Here is a 23,388-nt window from a genome sequence, read left to right on the forward strand (position 1 = left end):
TGAGTTCAAGGAGGTGGCAGATGTCATAGGAGTGTTTGGCAGCAGAGCAAGAGTTGAGAGTAGCCACGTGGAGCAGGTTGCCGCTTTTGAAAGACTTCCGGTGAGGGATTACAGGGGAGAGGAGTACCGAATCGGAAGTGGCAGAGTAGCCATAGAGGTGGAAGGAGTAGGTGGTAGAGGAGCCAGAGAGGTATTGGATGGCAAGTAAGCCAGAGAGGTGGGGGGCAGACGTGGCAGAGGAGCCAGAGAGGTGGTAAATGGCAAGGAAGCCAGAGGGGTGGAGGCTGGAGTTGGCAAGAGGGCCAGGGGAGAGGTAGCTGGCAAGGGAGCCATAGGGGAGGTAGATGGCAAGGAAGCTGGAGGTGTAGGACAGAGGTGGCTGAGGGCCCAGTGAGGTACTACATGGCACAGGAGCCAGAGCAGTAGAGGAAAGAGGTGGCAGAGGAGCCAGAGAAGTGTTAGAAGGAATAGCAGGAGAAGGAAGGAAGTTGATGAGGCGAGGGAGGTGCTTTTCAAATAGTAGGAGATCGGGCAGAGAGCTCTGGACCATGACGGTGCCGTTTAGATAGACATTTATGATGACTGTGGAGGACTCGAAGGAGGCCATGAGTACCTCCCACCGGGTGCCACCATTTATGGGAGAACTAGAGGAAGGAGAGAGAAGTTCGACCATGTGAAGTGTCCATAGGCCGGGAGAGGGAACGACAAAGAGGATGTCGTAAGAGTCTGTCTGGAGGAAGCAGTGGCATAGGTGTCAGCGATGGGAATACCTGGATTGGAGACCAGGGTATTCTTCTTGAGCTTCTTCCTTCCAGTCTTAGTGAGAGGAGTAGGATAGGAGATAGACAAGCAGTTAGAAAAGATGGGGGAAATTGAGAGCACCATAGTGGGTGTGATAGAGGACAGAAAAATGGCAGGCAAGAGGAAGAGAAGGAAACACTGCACAGAGCTACGCCAGACAGGGTGCACAAGGAGGGGATTAGGGAAAAAGGGGGTGGGTAAACAGATAGCAATGCAACAACAGAGACAAGACAGAGACAAGTAAACAAAGGCAGCACAGGAAGTGAGCGGAAACAGCAGTGGAAACCGACCAGGCTCAGCTCATCCTAGAGAGGAAAAGGCCTGGAGGGCAACAGTAGTGATCCCAGGGTAAGAGGGAACCTAGAGAAGGAGAGAGAGGCCTAGTGGACACAGCAAGCCATGTGCAAGCACACCCAGGAACACTCGCCTAGAAGAGAAATGCAAAGAATGTAGGAGGATGCAAAGAACAGTGATAGAGGCGTTGATATGTGCAGTTCAAAAGTACCTTGGTACTGTGTTCAGGCCTGTTTCTATGTAGTTCATGTCGAGAGCACTTGAGGTATCTGTGTCCAAAAGGGAAAGCGTGTGTGCCTGTAGTGTAAGGTTTGAAAAGGTCAGTATCCTAGCCTTGTCAAATGGGGGTAGGGACTCTCTTTACTGGCTTAAGAGGGAGAACCAGTTCTTACTATAAGGAGGGTGAGGGGCATTTAGGGGGCCCCTATTGCTGCCCCTCCTTGAGCCAGCATGTTTCTATGGAGACCACTGTTATCTCAAGCCGTACCTCCAAAATCAGATCAGAGGTCAAGCACCCGAACTAGAAAGAAATAAAACTCATCAAGGTGCTAACCCAGAGAAGAGTACCGAATTGTCGCCAGGACGTAATATTGATTGGCCGCAGAGAGAGAGATAGAGAGAGGGAGAAATCCATTTAAAAAGAGGGAAGCAGAGAAACCAATGCAGACGAGGACCAGATGATGTGGTGCTTTGCGACAGGGAGAGAGAAAGTCACATGCAGAGGGTGAAGCCATACGCGGCAGACAAGAGGACCACATGGAGCTGCCGTGCGACACGGGTAAGCCTGTGCAACCCACCAGTCCCCTAGACCACTGGGGACAAAAGCGATATAAGTACACACCCTCACACAGAAAACTTACTTTGAGGAGATCTGGAACAAAGTCCTGGAACATCAACAGGAACACTTGCCTTCCTGGGCCATCTCCCAAAATTGGTGGGTCGCATAGAAGAAGCTGGAGGGGCTTAGCACACTTGTGACAGTGCTAATTAGCCAGGAAGAAGGATCCAATCCCAGCAGGGAGAAGGGGATATAAGGAGCGAGCACGAAGTGGGGGTTATTCGGTTGAGGTCAAAGGTGGAGGTGGAGGATGACCAAAAGACCAGCAGGAGGGAGGAAGGTGCAGTGGACTGTGGAGGTGATTATTGGAGAACGTGAGGTATTGGCTAGAGAGTAAAAGTGGTACTGGTGTTTGAGTGTGCCTGGTAGTGTGGCAACTGTGTTTAGAAAGTTAAGTGTAGGGAGTGACTGTGAAGTGTATGGTGCTGAGTGAAAGGAGGGTGTTTATGAGATTGGAGGGTGGAGTTGGGAGTTAATGGACCACCTATTGATAGAGAAGGCGACCGAAAAAAGAGGGAGCCAACCTCAGCCTTGGCCCTGAGACCAGCCAGATTGAAATCCGCAGAGGCCCAAATGATAGACCGCCTTTCTGAGCCAAACCCGAATAACATTACCATCAGAGATAGAGAGCCGAACCTTCAACTCTCTATCATGTACAGAGAAGGGCGAGGCTGGGGCAAAACCAAAACCAAGGGCCTGTTATCTCACTGACAGTATCCCTTCATGCAGTCTGAGGGAGTCCACGTAGGTGACGGTTTCTGTGTTATACTGCTCACCTGTTTTCGTAGCATGTTGTGGCAGTTTTGGCAAATTAAGTCGTTGGTGGTGCAAGAGATGGAGCCGACTCGGCTCCAGCTCATCCTGCTGCCAGCCCCACAGCCTGCAGCACAGCGCTTGGCTCTGGAAAGCAGTGCTTGCGGAGGCTGTGACAGGTGGAGGCGTGTGGAAACCAGACCCAATTCCAACGTCTGAGGCATTTCTCGTACGCCCTCCCACATCTCTGTGGCGAGGCTCTCCAAGTCATTCATCATGCATGCAGGGGTCAAGTTTGTTTTAATGCTGAAAAAAGCAATGCAACAGCTTTTGTTTTGGTTTAATACAAAAGCGATATTTTCAAGAAATGTGGACTTTTTAAAGCTATCATCAAGTGCAGAGGAGTGGGCAAGACACATCATCAAGTGCAGAGGAGTGGGCAAGACACATCATCAAGTGCAGAAGAGTGGGCAAGACACATCACCTCCAGACTCCCACTTTCTCACCATCCCCTCCGGTATTTAACTTGCCGGATATTTAACTTGCGCCCTGCTCAGTGGCATATTGAGTGGGTGCTGCGAGGGTGCAGTGAGGGGGAGTAGCTTACACCCCCCACGTCCCCCAATAGTCGGACCGTGACATTAGGGATGGCGGCTGGGCACAATGATTCATTGTCCTGTGGTAGCCGGACACCTTGCCCGTTCAGCACCCTAAATGGAGCTGGCTTTCTAAGAAAGAAATGATCTAATGAATGCACTCACCCTGGAGCTGGAGGGGCACACAAGAGCACTGTCTGGTGATGTATTTTTTCTGGGCATCTTGGATATAAACCGTTCCTTTCGCATACATGCCCATTAAAAAACGTTGGGCCACAGTAAGAAAGGGCTAGACTGACTGCCCCTGAATGGCAGTCCAGCCGAGTAATAACGCATAGCATGTTGAAGCCTAAGGTAACATGGGCCGGCAGGCTCACGTAATGAGACACGGAGCCGAGATGAACTGTGACCACCTTTATTCACATACAAGCGGCAACTGCCGGAAACCCGTGCCCGCCCCTCCCTAACCCCAACGTCATGTCCTTCCCTTTGCGCGCGCCCGTGGTCCTCAACGAGATCATGCCGACATAACGATGTGGACTCGCGGACATCTTCCCCCTTTTTAACATCAACGACCTTACCCCATTTCTTCTATGAGGCGGATTGGCTTCATGCGGCTCCTATGCGGGTGCCGTGAGGTTCGGGGAGTTGTCCACTCCCTTGTAGGAAGTTCAATGACCCGCTCTCCTTCGGACTCTTCTCCATCTCCTTGGTATGGTTCATCTCTCGTTCTTTCTTCTTCACTTTCCCTGTTCCTCTCGATCACCTCTTTATGGTTGGGAGCCACACGTTTGAAGTATGCTACGTTTCTGGTTACTGACGAGCAGTCACTTCCTTGTGCAGTAATCATTGTGCCTTTCTTGTGTGTCACGATGAGGGGGGTGGGTGCAAATGTGGCATCTTCCTTCCTCATCTTCGGTTGTCGAAGCCATACTTCATCCCGTACTTGTACTGGTGCTTCTCTGGGTCGTCTCTGGCAGTCCGCAGCCTCTTTCATCTTTGCCTTGGACGTGTCGTCGTTCTCTTTGGCTTCTTGTTCCAGTCTTGTCATTCAGGTGTCCTGGGATCTTCCGGTAACCTCGTCTTAATTGGTCTTGGAAACATTAGGTCCGCGGGGCATATCCCTGTTGTGCTGTGAGGTGTGTGACGGTATTCTCTCAGCAGTTGGTTGATGGCTTGTTCGAATGATTTGTTTTGGATGTTGGCTATCTGGAGGGTTCTCTTAATGCAGGCCATGAACCTTTCGACCATGCTGTTTGCCTGCGGCCATCTCGGGGTGATTTTACGGTGTTGGAATCCCATGTATTTGGCAAAGTTTTGAAATTCATGGCTTGCAAATGTGGGGCCATTGTCCGACTTTATGATTTTTGGTATTCCATATGTCGACAGCATTTGGTCAAGGGCCGGGATGACACTGGCGGTCGCGCTGCTTTCCACTATCTGCGCGTCCGGGCAACGTGAGTGCTCGTCTATGAGAACTACTACATGGGTGCCATCTCTGAGTGGCCCAAAGACGTCCACTGCGAGTTCCTCCCATACTTGTTTTGGTATTGGCAACATTTGAAATGGGTTGCGGTGTGGGGGCGGCGCTACTTGCGTGCAGATGTGGAATGCCCCCACGATGGTGTCTACCAGCTTGTCAAGTTGTGGAAACCACACTTTTTGAAGGAGGAGGCGCTTGGTGGCTACCACTCCTCTATGGCCCTCATGAGCCAAATGCACTGTCCGTTCCCGGAGTTCCTTTGGGATCACTACTTTGCATCTCTTGAGCACTATGTGATCTTCAACCACCGTCAGTTCGTCTCGCACCTGATCGAGCCATTTGACGTCCTCTCGCACGGTTTCAGTTTCAGTCCTGGCTTGTTGTCTCATGAGTGTTTTCTTGTTTGATAGTAAACAGTGGAGTACAATTTGGAGTGCTGGGTCTTGTTCCGAGTGTTTGTCGAGCTCCAGCCATCCTACCGGCAGGGGCTGCGGGTGATGTATTATGTAATTTATGTACGCATCTGCTATGGAGGGTTGTGATTCTGCTGGCCCCGTGGGGTGGCGGGATAGGTAGTCTGCTGGGTTTTCATCCTTTCCCAGGCGGTGTACCACTGTGAATTTATAGTCTTGTAGGTGTAGGCCCCGCCTCGCTATCCTTGGGGGATTCGTGCTCTTGGGTCGCCGTAGATGGTCAATAACGCCTGATGGTCTGTTACTATTGTGAATTTCTTACCGAATAAAAACAGGTGGAAATACTCGCATGCCCATACTGCTGCCAAGCTTTCCTTTTCCGCTTGGGAATACGCCTGTTCTGTGGCGGTGAGGCTCCTGCTGGCATAGGCCACAATGTAGACGTTTGGCGGGTCCATGAAATCCTTCTGCGTAAGTATGGCGCCGAGTCCCACCGGGCTGGCATCCACGATGATTTCTGTGTCTCTCTGGGCGTCGAAGTATGCCATACCTTCTGCCTGTGAAATGGCGTTCCTGATATTCTCAAATGCCTTTTGGCACTTTACGGACCATGTGAATGGAACGTCTTTGCGTGTGAGTAGACGTAGCGGGTTACTTATGGTAGTGTAGTCTTTTAGGTATCTGGAGCAGTAACTGGCTAGCCCTAGAAATTAGCGTAGATCGGACGTGTTTTTGGGTGACGGGGCTGAGTTTAGTGCTGCGACTTTGTCCGGGTCTGGGCGCATCCCTTTCTCTGAGAAGATGTGCCCAAAGAACCTCAGCGCTCCTTTGGAGAATTCGCACTTTGTTTTGTTCAGTGTGAGTCCAGCTTCTTCCAGAGCCTGACACACCCTGTGCAATGCCCTGTCGTGTTCCTCTTGTGTTCTGCCATATACGAGTACATCATCAGAATAGTTCAAGCTTGGGGACATGTCTGATTACCCTGTGTATTTCCTCCTGAAATATCTCGTCTGCGGACGAGATGCCAAAACTGAGTCGTTTGTATTGGAACAAGCTATTTTTATCTGGTGGTAACCTTTTGTTAAGTCCAGTTTAAAGAATATTTTGGCTCCATGTAAGCAGTGGATCATGTCTGTTATTCGAGGTGACTGGTGTCTTTCTCTTTCGATGGCTACGTTGGCTCTGCGCATGTCGACGCACAGGCGTATGGATCCATCAGGAGATTTCTTTGGGATGGGGACAATGGGTGATACCCAGGGTGTAGGGCCCGAGACAGGCTCAATGATATTCATTTTGATAAGTTTGTCCAATTCCTCCTCCACCTGGCGCTGAATGTTGATTGGTATGCCGCGGTAATGTTGCACCACCTGTTCAATGTTCAGGTTGATGTGCAGATGTACCTTTCTGTTTTTCAGTTTTCCGAGGCCCTTGAAGAGTTTGGGAAATGTTTGTTCGATGGTTTCCGTCGTGGCAAAGTACTTGTGGGCTATCAATTGATATAATATGTGCACTAGCCCCATCTCAACTGCCGTGTGGAAGCTCAGGATGCACCCGCTGTTGGCTTCCGTTTTAAGATGTGCAGTGGGATTTTAGCTACATGGTCTTTGTGCGTGCACCAGGCCGTGATCATGCCTTTGCATGGTAGTGGCGTCGTCGCCCTATATGGGTAGATGCCGACCGTGGTCTGTTTGATGGTTGGTGGTGGGGTCAGTGATTCATAAGCTTGTTCGCTTATGATGTTGACTGTTGCTCCTGTGTCAATCAGGAATTCCAATGGGGTATTATTGACGTGCAGCGTGAGGATTGGGCTGTGTTGGGTGGCCGTGCTGTTGCTGAGTGCCCATACATACCCCTTCTTTCTCTGGTCGTCTTCTGACGATGGGGTGTCACTGCTGGTAGGGGATCGCATCTCGATATAGCAAACGAAATGCCTCCTTTGAAAACGTCTGGATCCTTCATGTGATCGCCTGTCCTCACGAGGAGGTGGACCCCGTGCGGTCTCTATCCTTCCTTCGGTGTGTGGCTTGTTCATACTCCCTCCTTGTGCTCGGCGGGCTGCATCGCGCTGGTCTTTGTCTGTCCTGGGCGCGATGTTTGTGTGTGGCCGGGCCTGGTGCGTTTTTGCACATTGCTCTATAATGGTCCATACCCCCGCAAGAGACACACTGCTGCCCCATGGCCGGGCATTCCCTCATGTGTGGGTATTCATAACCACACCTGTAGCATGTGGTCTCTGGGCGCTTACCTCCTTGATTGGGGGCTGCATACAGATTGTTGATGGAGTCAGGGTTGTTTGTGGGTTGTTGAATGGTAACTTTGCCCAGATTGTCTAGTTGTGACTCTACTGCAGCTTCCAATGTGAGCGAGCGCTAGAATCTCTTTCAGAGATCTTTGTTTTTGTAGAAGTTGTTTGCGGAACGGTTTTGACAGACATCCCACGATGACTTGCGATCTCAGTGCCTCTTCATTTGAATATCTGTGAAATTCACAGTGTTTTAGTTTAATGCGGAGTCGCATGACAAAATTGTCCATGGATTCAGCTTTCTCTTGCCTTGTGCTGTGGAATATGTGGCGTTCATAGTCAATATTAGTGTGCGGTGCAAAGTATTGTGAGAGTTTATCATGGAGTTCTCCGTATGTTACCGTCTCGACGTTGAGTAATTCACCCGCAATGTCTCTTACCGCTGGCCGTACTCCCATGAATAGAGTTTTTTGAGTCTCTACTTGAAGTCTCGCAGCCAGGTGGTCCAGCGGGGTCCTAAGTTTGATGTGTCTCTTATTTCAAATGGACTTGGCATGTGTATTACTTGTGCCGTACCACTTGCTGCCTGTTCTTGTTGGCCATCAACTTGTGCGTCTGCGCTTCCTGATGATGACCCGGTGGCTTGTGCTGTGTCAGACATGGTAGCGGCTGTGCTTTGTGAATCATTGTGCGCTTGTCCCTCTAATTGTTGAGTTTAAAGTTCTCTTGTGAGGTTCAGACTGCTTGTGCAATGTACTTTAACACTCTTCAGGTGTTTGATTTATCCCTGGTGCAAGCGAGATTCTTATACCAGCATTTTGTTCTTCATCAATGTCTTATTTGTTATATTGTGCAGTTTGGTGGTCCTCTGTTTCTTGCAGGGTTTTTTTTCTTCTTAACACTTGTGTATCAGCCCCTGTGTATTTTGTTTTCCCATTAAGTACGTGAGGGATTTTCCTCGTGGTGTGGTCCCTTTAAATCTGTGTCGGCTCACTCTGTTGCCGTGTGGATGGGATGGCAGGGCGGCGGTGATTTTTAATTGTTGCACGTGCCCTGCCCGTTGCACACGTATTCCGCACAGCGAAGCGGCGGCTCACCTGCTGTTGGGCGTTGGGGCGGCTGCGAGCCGTGATAAATTACACAGGCCTTGCCTGAGTCATGTGCGGTCAGCGCGGCTGTGCAGTGGGCTCAGCTCCGACGGAGCCGTTGATGGGAGGCGTTCCGACGCGCTAAACTGCCCAACGGCAGTCCACTTTCCCAGGCACGAGTGGGTTAGGCACCCCTCGTCGCCATTGTTGAAGCCTAAGGTAACATGGGCCGGCAGGCTCACGTAATGAGACACAGAGCCAAGATGAACTGTGACCACCTTTATTCACATACAAGCGGCAACCGCCGGAAACCCGTGCCCGCCCCTCCCTAGCCCCAACGTCATGTCCTTCCCTTTGCGCGCGCCCGTGGACCTCAACGAGACCACGCCCACATAACGGTGTGGACTCGCGGACATAGCATACTTGTATGATTTGTGTTATTACTTGGCTAGACTGCATTTGGGGGCAGCCAGTCTAGCCCTTTCTTTACTATGGCATGACGTTTTTCTTTTTAAACTTTATTTTGTTTGGGTAACCAGTGGATCCATATGCAGGCACTGAAAACAAAACCTGGGAGTGAGAAACCAATAACCTTTCCCCCCAGGTAGTACATGTTAGGCAGAAACCTGTGCAGTTCCCTTAGGGACCACTGCAAAAGGCTTAAGACTACAGGTGTTGGCAGTAAACCCAATTGGTAGCAGTCTGTAACACTGTTACGCTCACCTGGCTCCCACAGGTGCGTCGATCTGAACTGGACAGCTGCGGTCTCCACCAATGTGATGCGTAGTGCCGAGATGACGGACTGGACTTGCCCAACTAGCTTCGTTTGCTTGGCCAGTAGGAATATTCTTCTGCAAATGGAGAAAGGGAATTAACCACCCGTGGAGTTGAGCTTTAAACCCCTCCAGCCCCGCTGTTCTCCCCACTGATCACCTTTGATGTCCGCTCTTATAGTCTCACCTGATGGTTTGGAAAGATGAGCTCTCCATCCTGCATTGAGCGCAGGGGCGCGTAGATAACCAGTTGCTTCACTGGCTCGAAGGAATTGGTGAGTTCCAGAACAATATTGACTCTGAGATTTCCGGCAAGACACCGTAAGTATGTAGTTCGTAAGAGTTCAAATATCTGACTTTCACTCTTGTCCGATTCCTTGCAGGTTGCAGCTTGAACCTAGCGAAGAGTTCCTCGTGGCAGCCGGTAATATTCAGGTAAGGATTTGTATAATCCAACACAGTTTGATAAAATAATGTCAGTATGTAACCTGTTGCTTTCTCCCTTATTCAGGCCCTGAGAGAAAGTATGAAGTCTCTGGGAATAATGCCTCCGGTGGTAAAATCAGGTAAGTCTATTGTGGTGAGGAGGTTTCCCCTTGTTTGTCCCTTTGTTTCACCTTGCTGTCCTTTTGTTTCCCCTTAGGGGCTGGGGTTCGGCGAGGATGCAGTGGAAGCTGCGCCGACCCGTGAAGAGGAATAGTACCCCGGTGGTAAAATCAGGTAAGTCTATGGGGGGTAACTAATATTGCCTCTGTTTATTCCCTTGGCTCACCTTGCTGTTCTTGTGTTCCCCTTAGGTGCCGGAGTGCGGCGGGAACATGCAGAAGGATGCGGTGGAATGTGAAGATGCTGCGAAGGCCAGTGAGTTCAGCGCGGTGGTGCAGCAGGCGAGGCGGCGCGCATAAAATAACTTCTTTCTTCCAGCTCGAAGGCGCGGTGGATCGGGAATTCAGGTAAGGATCAAAGGTATTGCTCTTGTTCTAAGCTTTTCTCCTTCTTTCTCCCTTTTTCTAGGAGCTCCAGACTCGAGGCGGGCGTGGCAGAAGACTGGATGCAGACTTGCAGGCACAGTGAGCATTACGCTGCTGGATGCAGAATAACGCAAAGCGTGTGCTGCTCTTCGGGCGTGGTTTAAATAGCCTCCAAAGTAGTCCCAGGTAAGTATTCCTCCCCAGCCCCACCTGAGTAAAAAAATAGTCCCTCGCTAAAGTAGTCCCTTCCAAGTCTCTTTTGGCTTGGAGCTCTTGCAGCATGGTCTGCATTAGGTAAGTTTGCAGCATGGTCTGCATCAGGTAAGTTTTAATCTATGAGCCTGGCGCCTATGGCGCCAGGACTGACTCTCCATATGAGCCTGGCGCCATAGACGCCAGGACTGCACCCAAATAGCCCCTAGCAGGGGTTGTTGGGCTTGCTTGGAATAAGTTGTTGCCTGCTTCCGGGGTTGCTGGACTTGGTCTGGGTCCCCGGGGGTAGGCATCATGACAGCACTCCCCCCCCAAGGCCCCTCCTTAAGTTGTTCTTCCCTGTAGTTTCGGTTTGTCTGGGAAATTTTGGTGGAATTTTTTCACCAATCGGGGTGCATGAACGTGGTCACTAGGTTCCCATGACCTTTCCTGTGGTCCGTAACCTTTCCAGTCGATTAAATAAAAAAGTTTTGACTTTATCAGCTTGGAGTCCAGAATGTTCTTAACCTCAAATTCGGGTTACCCGTATACAAGGATGGGGTTTGGTGGCTTGGTTAGTCTTGTCCCTGGTTGCACTGGCTTCAAAAGTGACACATGAAAGACGGGGTGAATTTGCATATTAGCAGGTAAGTCTAACTTGACAGCCACCGGGTTGATAATGGCCTTAATAGAGTAAGGTCCCAAATATCTGGGGTTAAAGGTCCGTGTTCCCTTTCGAGGTATGTGTTTTGTGGCTACCATACTTGGTCCCTTATCTGGTATTGTGGAGTATCACTTCTATGCCGATCAGCATCTTTCTTGTATTTTTCTTTCGCCTGTTTTAAATGTGCAGTTGCTTCCTTAAAGGCTTGTGTAATCGTAGCGTGCAGATGGTCCACTGCGGGCATTTCTAAGTGTTGGGGGAGACAAGTTCTGAGGTTCGAGGATGGTGCCCATATAAGGTATAAAAGGGGCTTTGTCCAGTTCCAGAATGTACTGAATTATTATATGCATATTCTGTGATCCAAAGAATGTCTTTCCAATTACTCTCAGTCTGATGTAACATACAACGCAGGTATTGTTCGAGAGTCTGATTGGTCCTCTCCGTTTGACCATCGGTTTGGGGGTGGTGACTGGTCGATAACCTCACATCGATTTGCGCCAATTGACAACATTTTTTCCAGAAATGTGAAATGAATTGACTGCCCCGGTCAGAGACCAATACGGACGGAAATCTGTGTATGCAAACAATGTTTTCGAGGAACTCCTTGGCCAGGATTGAAGCTGAAGGTAATCCCTTTAAAGGAATAAAGTGGGCCATCTTGGAAAAAAGATCCACAATAACTAGAATGGTGTTAAATCCAATGCATGGGGGTAGATCAGTAATAAAGTCTAACGATAAGGTGTGCCATGGTGTAGGCAGAATGTCTAAAGGTTGTAAGAGTCCAGCTGGTTTTTTCTTCTGACTTTTGTTTTGAGCGCAAATGCCACAAGACATCACAAATGATTTAATATCCTTTCTCCAGGTGAGCCACCAGAATTGTCTCTTAATTTTAGCTTCAGTCTTTGCAATACCTGGGTGCCCCTCCATTAGGGTATCATGATAACGGGAAATGACTAGCTCTTGTAGTTTCTTGTGTGGCAGAAATAGCCACCCTTGGTAATAAGGCAGGTCATTGGTGACAGAGTAGTCCGGCCCTTTCTTTACCAAGTCCTGCAGGGCCGTAGGATCAAAGAGTTGCTGGATCTTTACCTGAAGGTCTTCTAGTGTCTGTAGAGTAGTCATGCCAAGAATCCTTTGTTCGGAAACAGGGGTGGACTGGCCTATAGGGAACTCTGGAGATTTCCCGGTGGGCCTCTGCACCCTGGGCCTCTTTTGTGTGGTAGTTCCAAATTGTCTACTAGGAAAAGCATTGGGCTTGCTGAAAATTATTTCCAGGGCCTCTTTTGCTCCCCAGTAATATTTTCCAGGGCCTCTTTTAGTTCCCAGTCCACCCCTGTTCGGAAATTATAGGTACTGGTTCTGGGTTCACTTCTGCCTCTCCCATACCTATTCGGGATAAGGCGTCTGCTTTACCATTCTTACAACCTGGTCGATAGGTTATCACGAAATCGAACTCGGCAAAGAACAAGGCCCATTGGAGTTGGCGTGACGATTGGGCCTTGGCTGTCTTTAAATACTGTAAGTTCTGGTGATCGGTGATCACAGTAATGGTATGCCTGGTACCGAGAAGATAGTGCCGCCAAGCCTTGAAGGCGGATGTAATGGCTAATAACTCCTTGTCGGAAACCGCATAGTTTAACTCGGGTGCCGAGAACTTTCTGGACCAAAATGTTACTGGGTGAAGCTGGCCAGTTTCAGGGTCCTTCTGGGACAGGACAGCTCCCATGCATGGCTAGACTGGATGCATCAGTTTCCACTATGTATGGAAGTTCAGGGCGCGGGTGCTTTAATACAGATCCAGACGTGAATTTTGCTTTCAGCTCTTGGAAGGCATTTTCAGCTTCTTCAGTCCACATAAAGTGTTTATTTTTTCGCAACTGTGATGGGATGTACAACATGTGAAAAATCCGGGATGAATCTGCGGTAGAAATTGGCAAAGCCGAGCATGCTTTGTACTCCTTTAACTGAACTTGGTGATGGCCATTAAGGATTGCGTCCACCTTTCGTGAGTCCATTCAGACTCCTCTTGGGGTCAGGATAAACCCAAGGAACTCAACTTCTGTGGCATGAAAAACGCATTTTTCCAGTTTTGCATATAGTTTGTGCTGGCGCAATTTCTCAAGGACTGCTCGGACATGCTTCACATGGTCAGATTCTGGAGAGGAGTATACTAGAATATCATCGATATATACGACAACACAAACATCAATGAGTTCACAAAGGACATCGTTCATAAAGTATTGGAAGGCTGCTGGTGCATTGCACAACCCGAAAGGCATCACCTGGTATTCGAATAACCCATACTTAGTGCAAAAAGCAGTCTTCCATTCGACGCCCTCTTTTACACGTACCAGATGGTATGCCCCCAGGAGATCTAATTTAGTGTAAATGCAAGCGTCCTTCACTTGGTCTAGTAGTTCAGGGATCAGAGGCAATGGGTATCAGTTCTTAACAGTTATCTGGTTCAATGCGCGGTAGTCTATGCACTTTCTGAGGACACCTTCCTTTTTGGGCACGAAGAACAAAGCTGAAGATGCAGGGGACTTGGATGGGCGAATGAAGCCATTAACAAGGTACTGGTCTACGTATTGTCGTAGATGAAGGTTCTCAGGTTCCGTAAGGGTGTAGATCCTGCTACAAGGGGGTTGTGCAACGGGTATGAGATCGATTTGACAATCGTACGATCTGTGAGGTGGTAAGGTGTTTGCCTGTTCTTTTTGGAAGACATCCTGGAATTCTTGATATGCTGGAGGTGTTTGCACGACTGCTGTGCTTACTGTGGCCAGGCCTGCGTTCAGAATTTTCTTTGGGTAACAGGTTTGTGCACAATCCGGGAAGGTTATTCTCTTCTCTCGCCAATCAATACAAGGATTATGTGTTTCCAACCAAGGTATCCCCAGTATTATTTGGAACTGTGGTGCTTTGATTAGATCAAACACAATAGTCTTTCGATGCCCATCCTGACCCAATAGTGTCATCTCTGCGGTGGATTGAGTTACAGGCCCAGAGGCAATTTCAGTTCCATCGACTGTGGTGATGACATCTGAGGTGGTTTTTCGGCAGAGAGGTAGATTCATCCTGGAAGCCAATTCGTAGTCCACATAGTTTCCTATGGCCCCGCTATCAATGTCTGCCCTTACTACGTGCATACACCATGGCTGCCTTGGATCTACGAGGACCATTGGTATGATGAAATGTGAGGTCTGAGTATCCTTCTTCAAGCTCGGCAAGCGGACCTCTACGCTTGTCGGGCGTGGTCGTTTCCCGAGTCTGACTCCATATGGCTTTTATCAGCAGCTCCTACCACCTTCTTGGGTGGTTTTACAGAGCAATCCCGTAGAAAATGCCCAGACGTTCCACAATATAGACACAATTGCATTTGCCGTCTCCTTTCTCTTTCCTTCTGGGTTAAGGGTCCTTTAACCCCTCCGATTTGCATGGGTTCTGAAGTATCTGCTCCTTTGGGGTTAGCGTGGGTTTTGACCAACACCCGATTCTCAAACTTGGCTCGATAAGCCTTTCTGTTCTGAAGTCTGTGATCTAACTGGACCACTAAGTCTATATATTCAGCGCAGTCTTGAGGTGGGTTCACGACTTGAGCCAAGACATCCTTGAGTTCTCCTCAAAGCCCTCAATGAACTAACGTGATTCGTTTTACCTCAGGCCATCCAGTTTCCACTATCAACCTATTAAAGGTCGCGATGTAGGATAGAAGATCCTGGTTACCCTGTCGTAGGGACAAAAGTTTGTTATCCAGGGCCTGTCCTTGGGAGTGCCGGGCACATAGTCTTTCCATGCTCATTTGAAAGCCCTGAAAATCCCGAAGAATTGGGTCATCCTGAGTAACTAGTGGAATTGACTAATCAGCTGCACTGCCGCTGAGATATGACAATACAAAGGCTACCTTGGGTTGATCGTTTGGGAAGGCTCCAGGTCTGCATAAAAAGTGCAAGCGGCATTGGTTCATAAACACGGCAAACCTTTTGGGATCCCCGGCAAAGCGTTCGGGCGGAGCTAATGGAATAGTTCCTGGTAGGTTTATTTGCACAGGGTTACTCGATGACACAGGAGCTGGATTTCCCCCGGGTCCAGGTAGGGGTGCTTGTCCAGCCTGCCTTTGCAGTAGTTGCCTAGCAAGGTCATCAGTTCGCTCCTTTGACAAAATCAGTTCTCTCCTAAGAGCATTGGTTTCTTGACGGGCGGAATGCACTTCAGCCCTCAGTTCCCCTAGTAATTGGGCCAATTGGTCAGTTTCTGAGGTATCCATAACGCCCGGGTGGGAATTTGTGGGTAGGCTTCGCGTTCTGTTACGCTCACCTGGCTCCCACAGGGGCGTCGATCTGGACTGGACAGCTGCAGTCTCCACCAATGTGACGCGTAGTGCCAAGATGACGGACAGGACTGGCCCACCTAGCTTCGTTTGCTTGGCCCGTAGGAATATTCTTCTGCAAATGGAGAAAGGGAATTAACCACCCGTGGAGTTGAGCGTTAACGCCCCCACCGCTTCTGTTCTCCCCACTGATCTCCTTTGATGTCCCCTCTTAAAGTCTCACCTGATGGTTTGGAAAGATGAGCTCTCCATCCTGCATTGAGCGCAGGGGCGCGTAGATAACCAGTTGCTTCACTGGCTCAAAGGAATTGGTGAGTTCCAGAACAATATTGACTCTGAGTTTTCCGGCAAGACGCAGTAAGTATTTAGTTCGTAAGAGTTCAAATGTCTGACTTTCACTCTTGTCCGATTCCTTGCAGGTTGCAGCTTGACCATAGCGAAGAGTTCCTTGTGGCAACCGGTAATATTCAGGTAAGGATTTATATTATCCAACACAGTTCGATAAAATAATGTCAGTGTGTAACCTGTTGCTTTCTCCCTTATTCAGGCGCTGAGAGAAAGTATGAAGTCTCGGTGAATAATGCCTATGGCAGTAAAATCAGGTAAGTCTATTGTGGTGAGGAGGTTTCCCCTTGTTTGTCCATTTGTTTCACCTTGCTGTCCTTTTGTTTCCCCTTAGAGGCCGGGGTTCGGCGAGGATGCAGTGGAAGCTGCGCTGACCCGTGAAGAGGAATAGTACCCCAGTGGTAAAATCAGGTAAGTTTATGGGGGGGTAACTAATATTGCCTCTGTTTATTCCCTTGGCTCTCCTTGCTGTTCTTGTGTTCCCCTTAGGTGCCGGAGTGCGGCGGGAACATGCAGAAGGATGCGGTGGAATGTGTAGATGCTGCGAAGGCCGATGAGTTCAGCACGGTGCTGCAGCAGGCGAGGCGACGCGCATAAAATAACTTCTTTCTTCCAGCTCGAAGGGGCGGTGGATCGGGAATTCAGGTAAGGATCAAAGGTATTGCTCTTGTTCTAACCTTTTCTCCTTCTTTCTCCCTTTTTCTAGGAGCTCCAGACTCGAGGCGGGCGTGGCAGAAGACTGGATGCAGACTTGCAGGCACGGTGAGCGTTACGCTGCTGGATGCAGAATAACGCGAAGCGTGTGCTGCTCTTCGGGCGTGTTTTAAATAGCCTCCAAAGTAGTCCCAGGTAAGTATTCCTCTACAGCCCCACCCGAGTAAAAAAATAGTCCCTAGGTAAACTAGTCCCTTCCAAGCCTCTTTTGGCTTGGAGCTCTTGCAGCATGGTCTGTATCAGGTAAATTTGCTGCATGGTCTGTATCAGGTAAGTTTTAATCTATGAGCCTGGCTCCTATGGCGCCAGGACTGACTCTCCATATGAGCCTGGCGCCATAGACGGCAGGACTGCACCCAAATAGCCCCTAGAAGGGGTTGTTGGGCTTGCTTGGAATAATTTGATGCCTGCTTCCGGGGTTGCTGGACTTGGTCTGCGTCCCCGGGGGTAGGCATCATGACAACCACCCAGATTTACCTGGTAGCTGTGGCTGAGCAGCCAGACTTCTCTCAAGAAGAGTTAGACAGTATATAGAGTATACAAGATAGGTACCAAAATACAGTAGCACAAGCAAACACTGACCAGAGCTTGGGTATAAAAGTATATAATTATTTATTTAAAAACACACTTTGTAAAAGACACTACCACTAATATGGCAAGCAAGTTCAAACACAGTCACTATTATTATATATACATCCCTGATCACTTATTGAACAAGTATTAGTTAAAACACCACTTATTTTCAGACAGAGGTGAGCACTTAACCTAAGATGGCACTCCAATAAGTTAATTAAAAAGGGACGGAAAAAGGCAGAATTAGGAACATACACAATACCAACACTTTAGGAGAACCAGAGCAAGTCAGAAAGGCAGAATCTACTGAGGAGCAAGAAAGTCATAGGCCAGGCCCATTCTTGAAGAGAGCAAGGCGGAATGTGTCCAAGATCACACCGTTGAATAGTACTTTTAAAGAGTCATTGCAAAGAGTTCAAAAAGGGTTGGCTCAAGTCAGGAAAAGTTAGTTAGTAGGTCCCAAGTCACCCCAGGATAGAAAGTCAAGGATTTACGGGACACCTTGAACAGTCTGTTGCAGGGGAGACCAGGCCGGACTCAGTAACTGAAATGGTGAGAAAGCTCCAGCGGGGGCAGTTGTTCCTGCCAGCGGATGCAAGTCGGTGCTTCGTCCAGGGGAAGAGGAGATCTCGAGGTGGAGGAAAGCTGGAGGTCGTTGCACTGCCAGGGAAGAAACCAGCCGCGGAGTTTCTCGGTTAAAAGGTACTACCCTTTTATTTGCGGTAGTGGTGAAGCGTGGCTATCCGGCAGCCGGGTTGCTTGTCACGGGCGATTCGACCACGGAATGATCGAGGAAGGCGAAAAAGAGGGCGAACTGGTTATCCCCACCAGCTCAGAGGAAGAAGACTCTCCGGGATGAAGATCTTCTCTGTCGTTGGGAAGTGGTGAGACGGTTTAGCAGGGCTCCACCGGTGGTGTCATTGTTGCAGGTTGGCTCAGCTTCTCCCTCTTCGGATTCTTTGGTCCTGTGGCGACTTCTGAAGTTCCAGTCCCCAAAGCCCTGCTTTTATGCAGAAAACCCCCATTCATCAGTCCTAGCTGTCACTCAAACATTGTGTGATTGGCCCAGTGGTGAGCCACCCGGCTCACCACTTGGCCAATCACACAAGAGTGCGACTTGAGTTGCTGAGGCAACTCAGTCCAGGGTGCCTAAACCCCCCTCCCACACATCCTGTAGACCCAGACAGAGTGGCACCACTTTTGGAGGCTTCTGTGGAGAAGCCTGCCAAAAAGTGGAACAAAGGGCTCGACTTGGGTTGGAGTTACAGAGGCGAACACAAACGCCATTTTAAAACCGAGTCCTGGCAAAAAGACCCAACCGGGGAATAAATATTAAATAAATAACCCGGAGGTATCTTTAACATTGCACCAAAAAGTGGTGCGTTTAAAATGAATGGGAAAATCCCATAGGAAATATTCCAGTGGAATATTTCACGTGGTAACCACTGCCACCAGCCAGAAACTCGACGAGGGGGGACTGCACAGTGCCCCCTCGAAAAACAGACCCAGGGGCAATCTAATTACCCCTACCAGTACTTCCACAATATGATGGTTTGTACTGGTTCTGTTCCCAATTTAAGACTAGTAAAGTCAATGGTGACTTTACATGCCCTGGGAGACAATAGTCAGTCCCAGGGTATGGAGTCTATGTTTGGGGGTCACTATGACACCCCTGTGTTACTGCACTGAGGGTGCTGTGTAACACACTTACCAAAAATACATGAAACCCTATGGAGTAAAAGACCCCATAGCCCATTAAACACATTACAAAGTCAGAGGATATCTCAAATCATGTCTAAGAGTGGGAGAAAAAGAGTCTCACTCTTAGCAGGAGAAAAAAATAAACCCCAAAAATCCAGCAAAGCTGCTGGGGGACTCACTAGGTTTGGGAAATTCACTTTAAAAGAGAATTCTCCCTAACACTACACAAGAGCATTGGGTGAGTGTTGGCAATAAAAGGCTGTGAGATTGTATTGCACAGTTATGGTCATAACAAAACATAATCATAATTAAAGTAACCATAATATGCTGTACTTTTGGGCATCGGGTCCCGAGGTTACCCCCTCTGGCCTGTGCCCCCTTTCTTGTCCCACAACAGTTTGTGGTCACCGTTCAGTGACCTGTCTTCTTCCTCTTTCTTCTCGCCCTTGTTCTAGGGTGAAAAGTACTCTGCGTACGCAAAGTACTCTTTTGTTTGGGTCCCTGTGCAGGGACCCAAACTGGATCGCTTGGGTCCCCGTGCATGGACCACAAACTGATTCTGTTTTTCTGCTGCTAAAGCAGCTCCTTATATTGGACCCATGGTCTGACCCTGGGTCGTTGTAGTGTCATGTGTGGGGGCTGAGGTGCCAGCCCCCAGGCCGGCAGGCACCGACTGTCTCCGCACCCAGGGGTGCTCCTCTTTGTTTGTGGCCCTGCTTCCCGCGCCATCCTGTGCGCTTGGCACCTATCATGGAAGGAAGGGCGAGGTGTTGTTTCACACCTCGCCCCCCTTCCTTCTTGTCGTCTCGGCCGGCGACTGCGTGTCGCCTTGTGGCAGTGGTGGGGGAGAGGGGAGCGCGTCCCCGTTTGTTGGGCTGCTGCTCGCCCCTCTCCCCAGCCTGGCTGCAATGGGGCACAGGTTACACGGCCTCGCTTAGTGCCTGGCAGAGTTGCCCAGAACAGAGTGAACAGATTTAATCTATACAGATAGCAGATAACTTTAAGCTTGTCAAGACTCTCCCCGTAACATTTCTCCTGAATTTAGCGCTTTATCTCTGATTACCTCTATTCCCTTTTTTTATTGTAACTTTCTTCTTATGCTTACTCGTAGTACGTGCAACTTTTGCTCTACCAGCACCCAGTTTATCTATTGTTCTCCGGGACCGGGAGAAGGAACTGAGAACCAAGAGAAAGAAGGGGGTAAAGGGTGGGGTGTAAATGGGAGCAACTTAGTAAGCCGCGTGTGCCTATATCATGACCATCCAAATAGGCAGCGGTTTGCATTCCTGCCTTAACTCTAAAACCACAGTGATGGACTTCAATTCTCCACCTGGCAGCTTGCCTGGCCCTGCCCCTTTTGACCGATTCTTTCCCCTCTTGGACTATCCCCTGGACGTGCTTACCTAGACCATTAAGAAGTGCTACAGGATTAGTGGTCAATGGCAGTAGCTTTCTTTGTCTCTCAAATAGGGCCTCATTACGAGCTCAGCGGTAACCCTGCCGGTGCTACAAGCGGGTTGCCGCCGGACTCGTGACATTTTACCGGCACCTAGCTTGCCGGTGCCACCGGGACATTACAAGTCTCGTTGGACCGGCAAGCTAGGTGCCAGTAAATGTTGTTCCCCATTCCCGTGGAGTCCCATAGCACTCCATGGGAATGGGTTCCCTGAAGCGCTAACACCGTTGCTAATGGTGTCAGCGCTTCCGTGAAGAGTCTGCCTAGCGAGCCCGGCAGGGTCAGACCTGTCGGGCACAGCAGCCCCGGCAGGCAAACTCGTAGTTTGCCGGTCCGGAAACAAGGGTGCCTGTGAGCCTACCGGACTGGACCAGCAACCTCGTAATGAAGCCCATAGTCTATGAATGGGGCCCAGGTGCAACAATATTTTGGGAACCCATTATTCACCAACTCAGTGATTTTTTCCATAGCCATCACTTCCCAGATCTTTCTAGTATAGGGCTTCATGGGTCTTTCCAGAACTGTGCTAAATTGCGCCTCACTGCGTTCAATAGATGCGTGATTAGAGTGGACGCAGGATCTGACAGGAGACAGCCCATGATATCTTTGATTATCTCTACTAACAAGTCATCCTGAGGGGGGCAGGAACGATTGTGTGTCAGTTTAGCATTCATTATCCAAGGTGCATTTGGGGGGAAAGGTAGCAGGACTTTTTTCATGCCCCCACTCCCCCCTCCCACTCTTGCAATGCTAGATACTCTTCGGGCCCTGCTAGTTGTATCCTAGAGGGACCCAATTAGCTGCTAAGCATAGCGTATATAAAATAGCAACTAACTGGTCAATCACATATTGCTTCCCTCCCCCATTCTTGCAGTCTCCTGTGTAACCTCATGTCCTTCCCCATGTCTTTTATTTCTTAGTGCCTGCTTCATGGCCTCATCTGTTGTTGGCTGTAATTCCCCATCAATTTACAGCCACAGTCAAACCCATCCTCATTCCCTGTGACTGAATTAATGCAGGACATTGACCAGTTTTTTATGGCACTTCAGATCATGAAATATGTAGTATCCTGGTTCATTTTTAGCTGCCCTACAATATTTAAATCAGTATCCTGGCATGCCCAAGCGCCCATCCATCCAAAGACCCTGAACAGGCATTTGTAGAGGTGTTTCCGTGCAACTGAAGGGTGGACAGGCTTATGTTGAGAGCACATGGGCATGTGGTGGCAGTACCTGGGATATAGTGATTGAACATGGGCCCTTGACAGAAGTAATGTGGCATATTATGTCACAACATGCACTTATGTAACCCCTACCTGGCCACATGATGCTTTTCCTACACTGCAAATCTGACGCACCTCGTTATGCAATCCTCCAACCATACATAAAAGCACAAGGATGGCATTTATCAGATATAGCATTGCTATTGTTTGCTCTGCGAGAGTGTGGGATGCTCACTGCATGCTTGTAAATGCAGAAAAGAAATAAGACAAAATTACCAAATAAGGCAGCGTGAAAACAAACATGCCTCTGCAATCATTAATAAACAGCCTGTTCAGCAGGAACTGAACAGATTCTTGACACTGCTTGCATAATTAAAAGCTTACCTTGGTATTGTGATGGCTCTCTATTTGAAAACTCAGAAGTCCAAGAGATATGAATGCAATAAATGTGTAGGAAAGGTTATTGTCTTGTAGACGAAGAAAACACAGTAGATCAGGGTTGCCCAACTCCAGGCCTTGAGGGCTGGAATCCTCACAGGTTTTCAGGATATCCCTCATCCCACAATGATTCTAAATGTATGCAAATTTGTCCTCATGAATATTAATGAGGGATATCCTAAAAAACCCATCAAGATTCCAGTCCTCGAGGCCTGGATTTGGAAAACCCTGCAGTAGGTAATAATGCAATGCGAACATGATAGTGGTCTTTGAAGAATGTAAGTAGCAGCATTGTTCTTTCTCCATTCCAAGGCATATGAGCAGCGTGTGCTTCACATTTGAAGGTAGAAAAGAGTTAAACCTCTTTGAATTTAAGAATTGTACTAGTTGAATCACACTACTTTCTCTCCTCTGCAATTTTAGCGTCAGAAATGGGCAATGAAGCCAAGAGTCCAGAAATGGGCAATGAAGCGAAGAGTCCACCCGGTGACAACACTACAAGAGAAGAGGCTAAAGCAGAAGACAAGCCATCAGGTGACGTCAATTTTAATTCTTTAATTTCTCATTTCATTGTTTAGGTTTATGTGGTTGCCACAAAATAAACTGCCGCTAAGACTCTCAGCCATCAGCAGAGCACAGTATCAGAGGGAGGATTAGCTGTAAAGCGCTCTGCAAATACATAGGAGCAGTTATACGAATTTAAGCAGAGATGAAAAAGGGTAATCGTCCCTCAGTGACCTGGCAGTGCTGAACGTGGAAGGGAAGTCTGTGTTCCTGTCCTGCATGTTTGAAGTTAAGCAGTAGCTGATTAATCGTGCCCACGTTTTGTTGGTCACAGTGGATTTAAGTGAGACAACTCTAATTACTGACAAATCTGTAATTTCAGAATCCTGCCTAAGTGATCTTATAGACCTCCTAGATGAAAACAAAGATGCAGAGGCCTGGGCGAGCTTAGACCCATCAGACTGGGTGGAAACTGAAAAACAGGTCTCTGACCTTTCTGAGGAGGGTAAAATAGGACAAAGGGAGCAATATAAAAGGACTAATGATGATAAGATAAAAGAACAAGAAGAAAATGCCAGACGGGGAAAATAACCAACTAAATGAAGACGAAAAAACCGAGATGGGGGCTTTCAAAACATTAAAAGAGAAAAGAGAAAGGTGTGATAATGAGAGTAAACGGAGTTGAGAGAAAAAAGCTAATGCTCCTAAAAGTCCAGAGAAATCGCAAAGAAAAATCAGTGAGAGACATGTGAGGGCAGAAAATAAAGGATATCAAAGAAAGAGCCTTGGGAGTGCACATCAAGTAAAAATTGAGAAAATGGGAAAAGAGAAAAGGGACATATTACTAAAATGTAAAGAAGTGATGTCCCTCCTATGGCAGATTCCAACTCTGTGATACATCACAATTGTGGAATTTGAAACGGAGAAAAGGTTGGACCGGGTAATACTGCATCTAAGAACCAACATGATCAAGGACGCGCTGATCGAAATGAAGGCC

General features: G+C 48.6%; 1 protein-coding gene across 1 annotated transcript in view; it reads left to right on the top strand.

Annotated features, from left to right (window-relative positions):
• Positions 1–23,388, top strand: part of LOC138521314 (leucine-rich repeat-containing protein 37A-like) — a 1,201,733-nt gene that overhangs the window by 1,137,083 nt on the left and 41,262 nt on the right. The window contains exon 15 of the mRNA XM_069634057.1: positions 22,311–22,421. Within this exon, the coding sequence (XP_069490158.1) occupies positions 22,311–22,421 (111 nt within the window). The remainder of the gene's footprint in view (positions 1–22,310; positions 22,422–23,388) is intronic.

Source organism: Ambystoma mexicanum, chromosome 13 (assembly GCF_040938575.1).
Source record: "Ambystoma mexicanum isolate Mex_15411 chromosome 13, UKY_AmexF1_1, whole genome shotgun sequence".
Taxonomy (NCBI): domain Eukaryota; kingdom Metazoa; phylum Chordata; class Amphibia; order Caudata; family Ambystomatidae; genus Ambystoma; species Ambystoma mexicanum.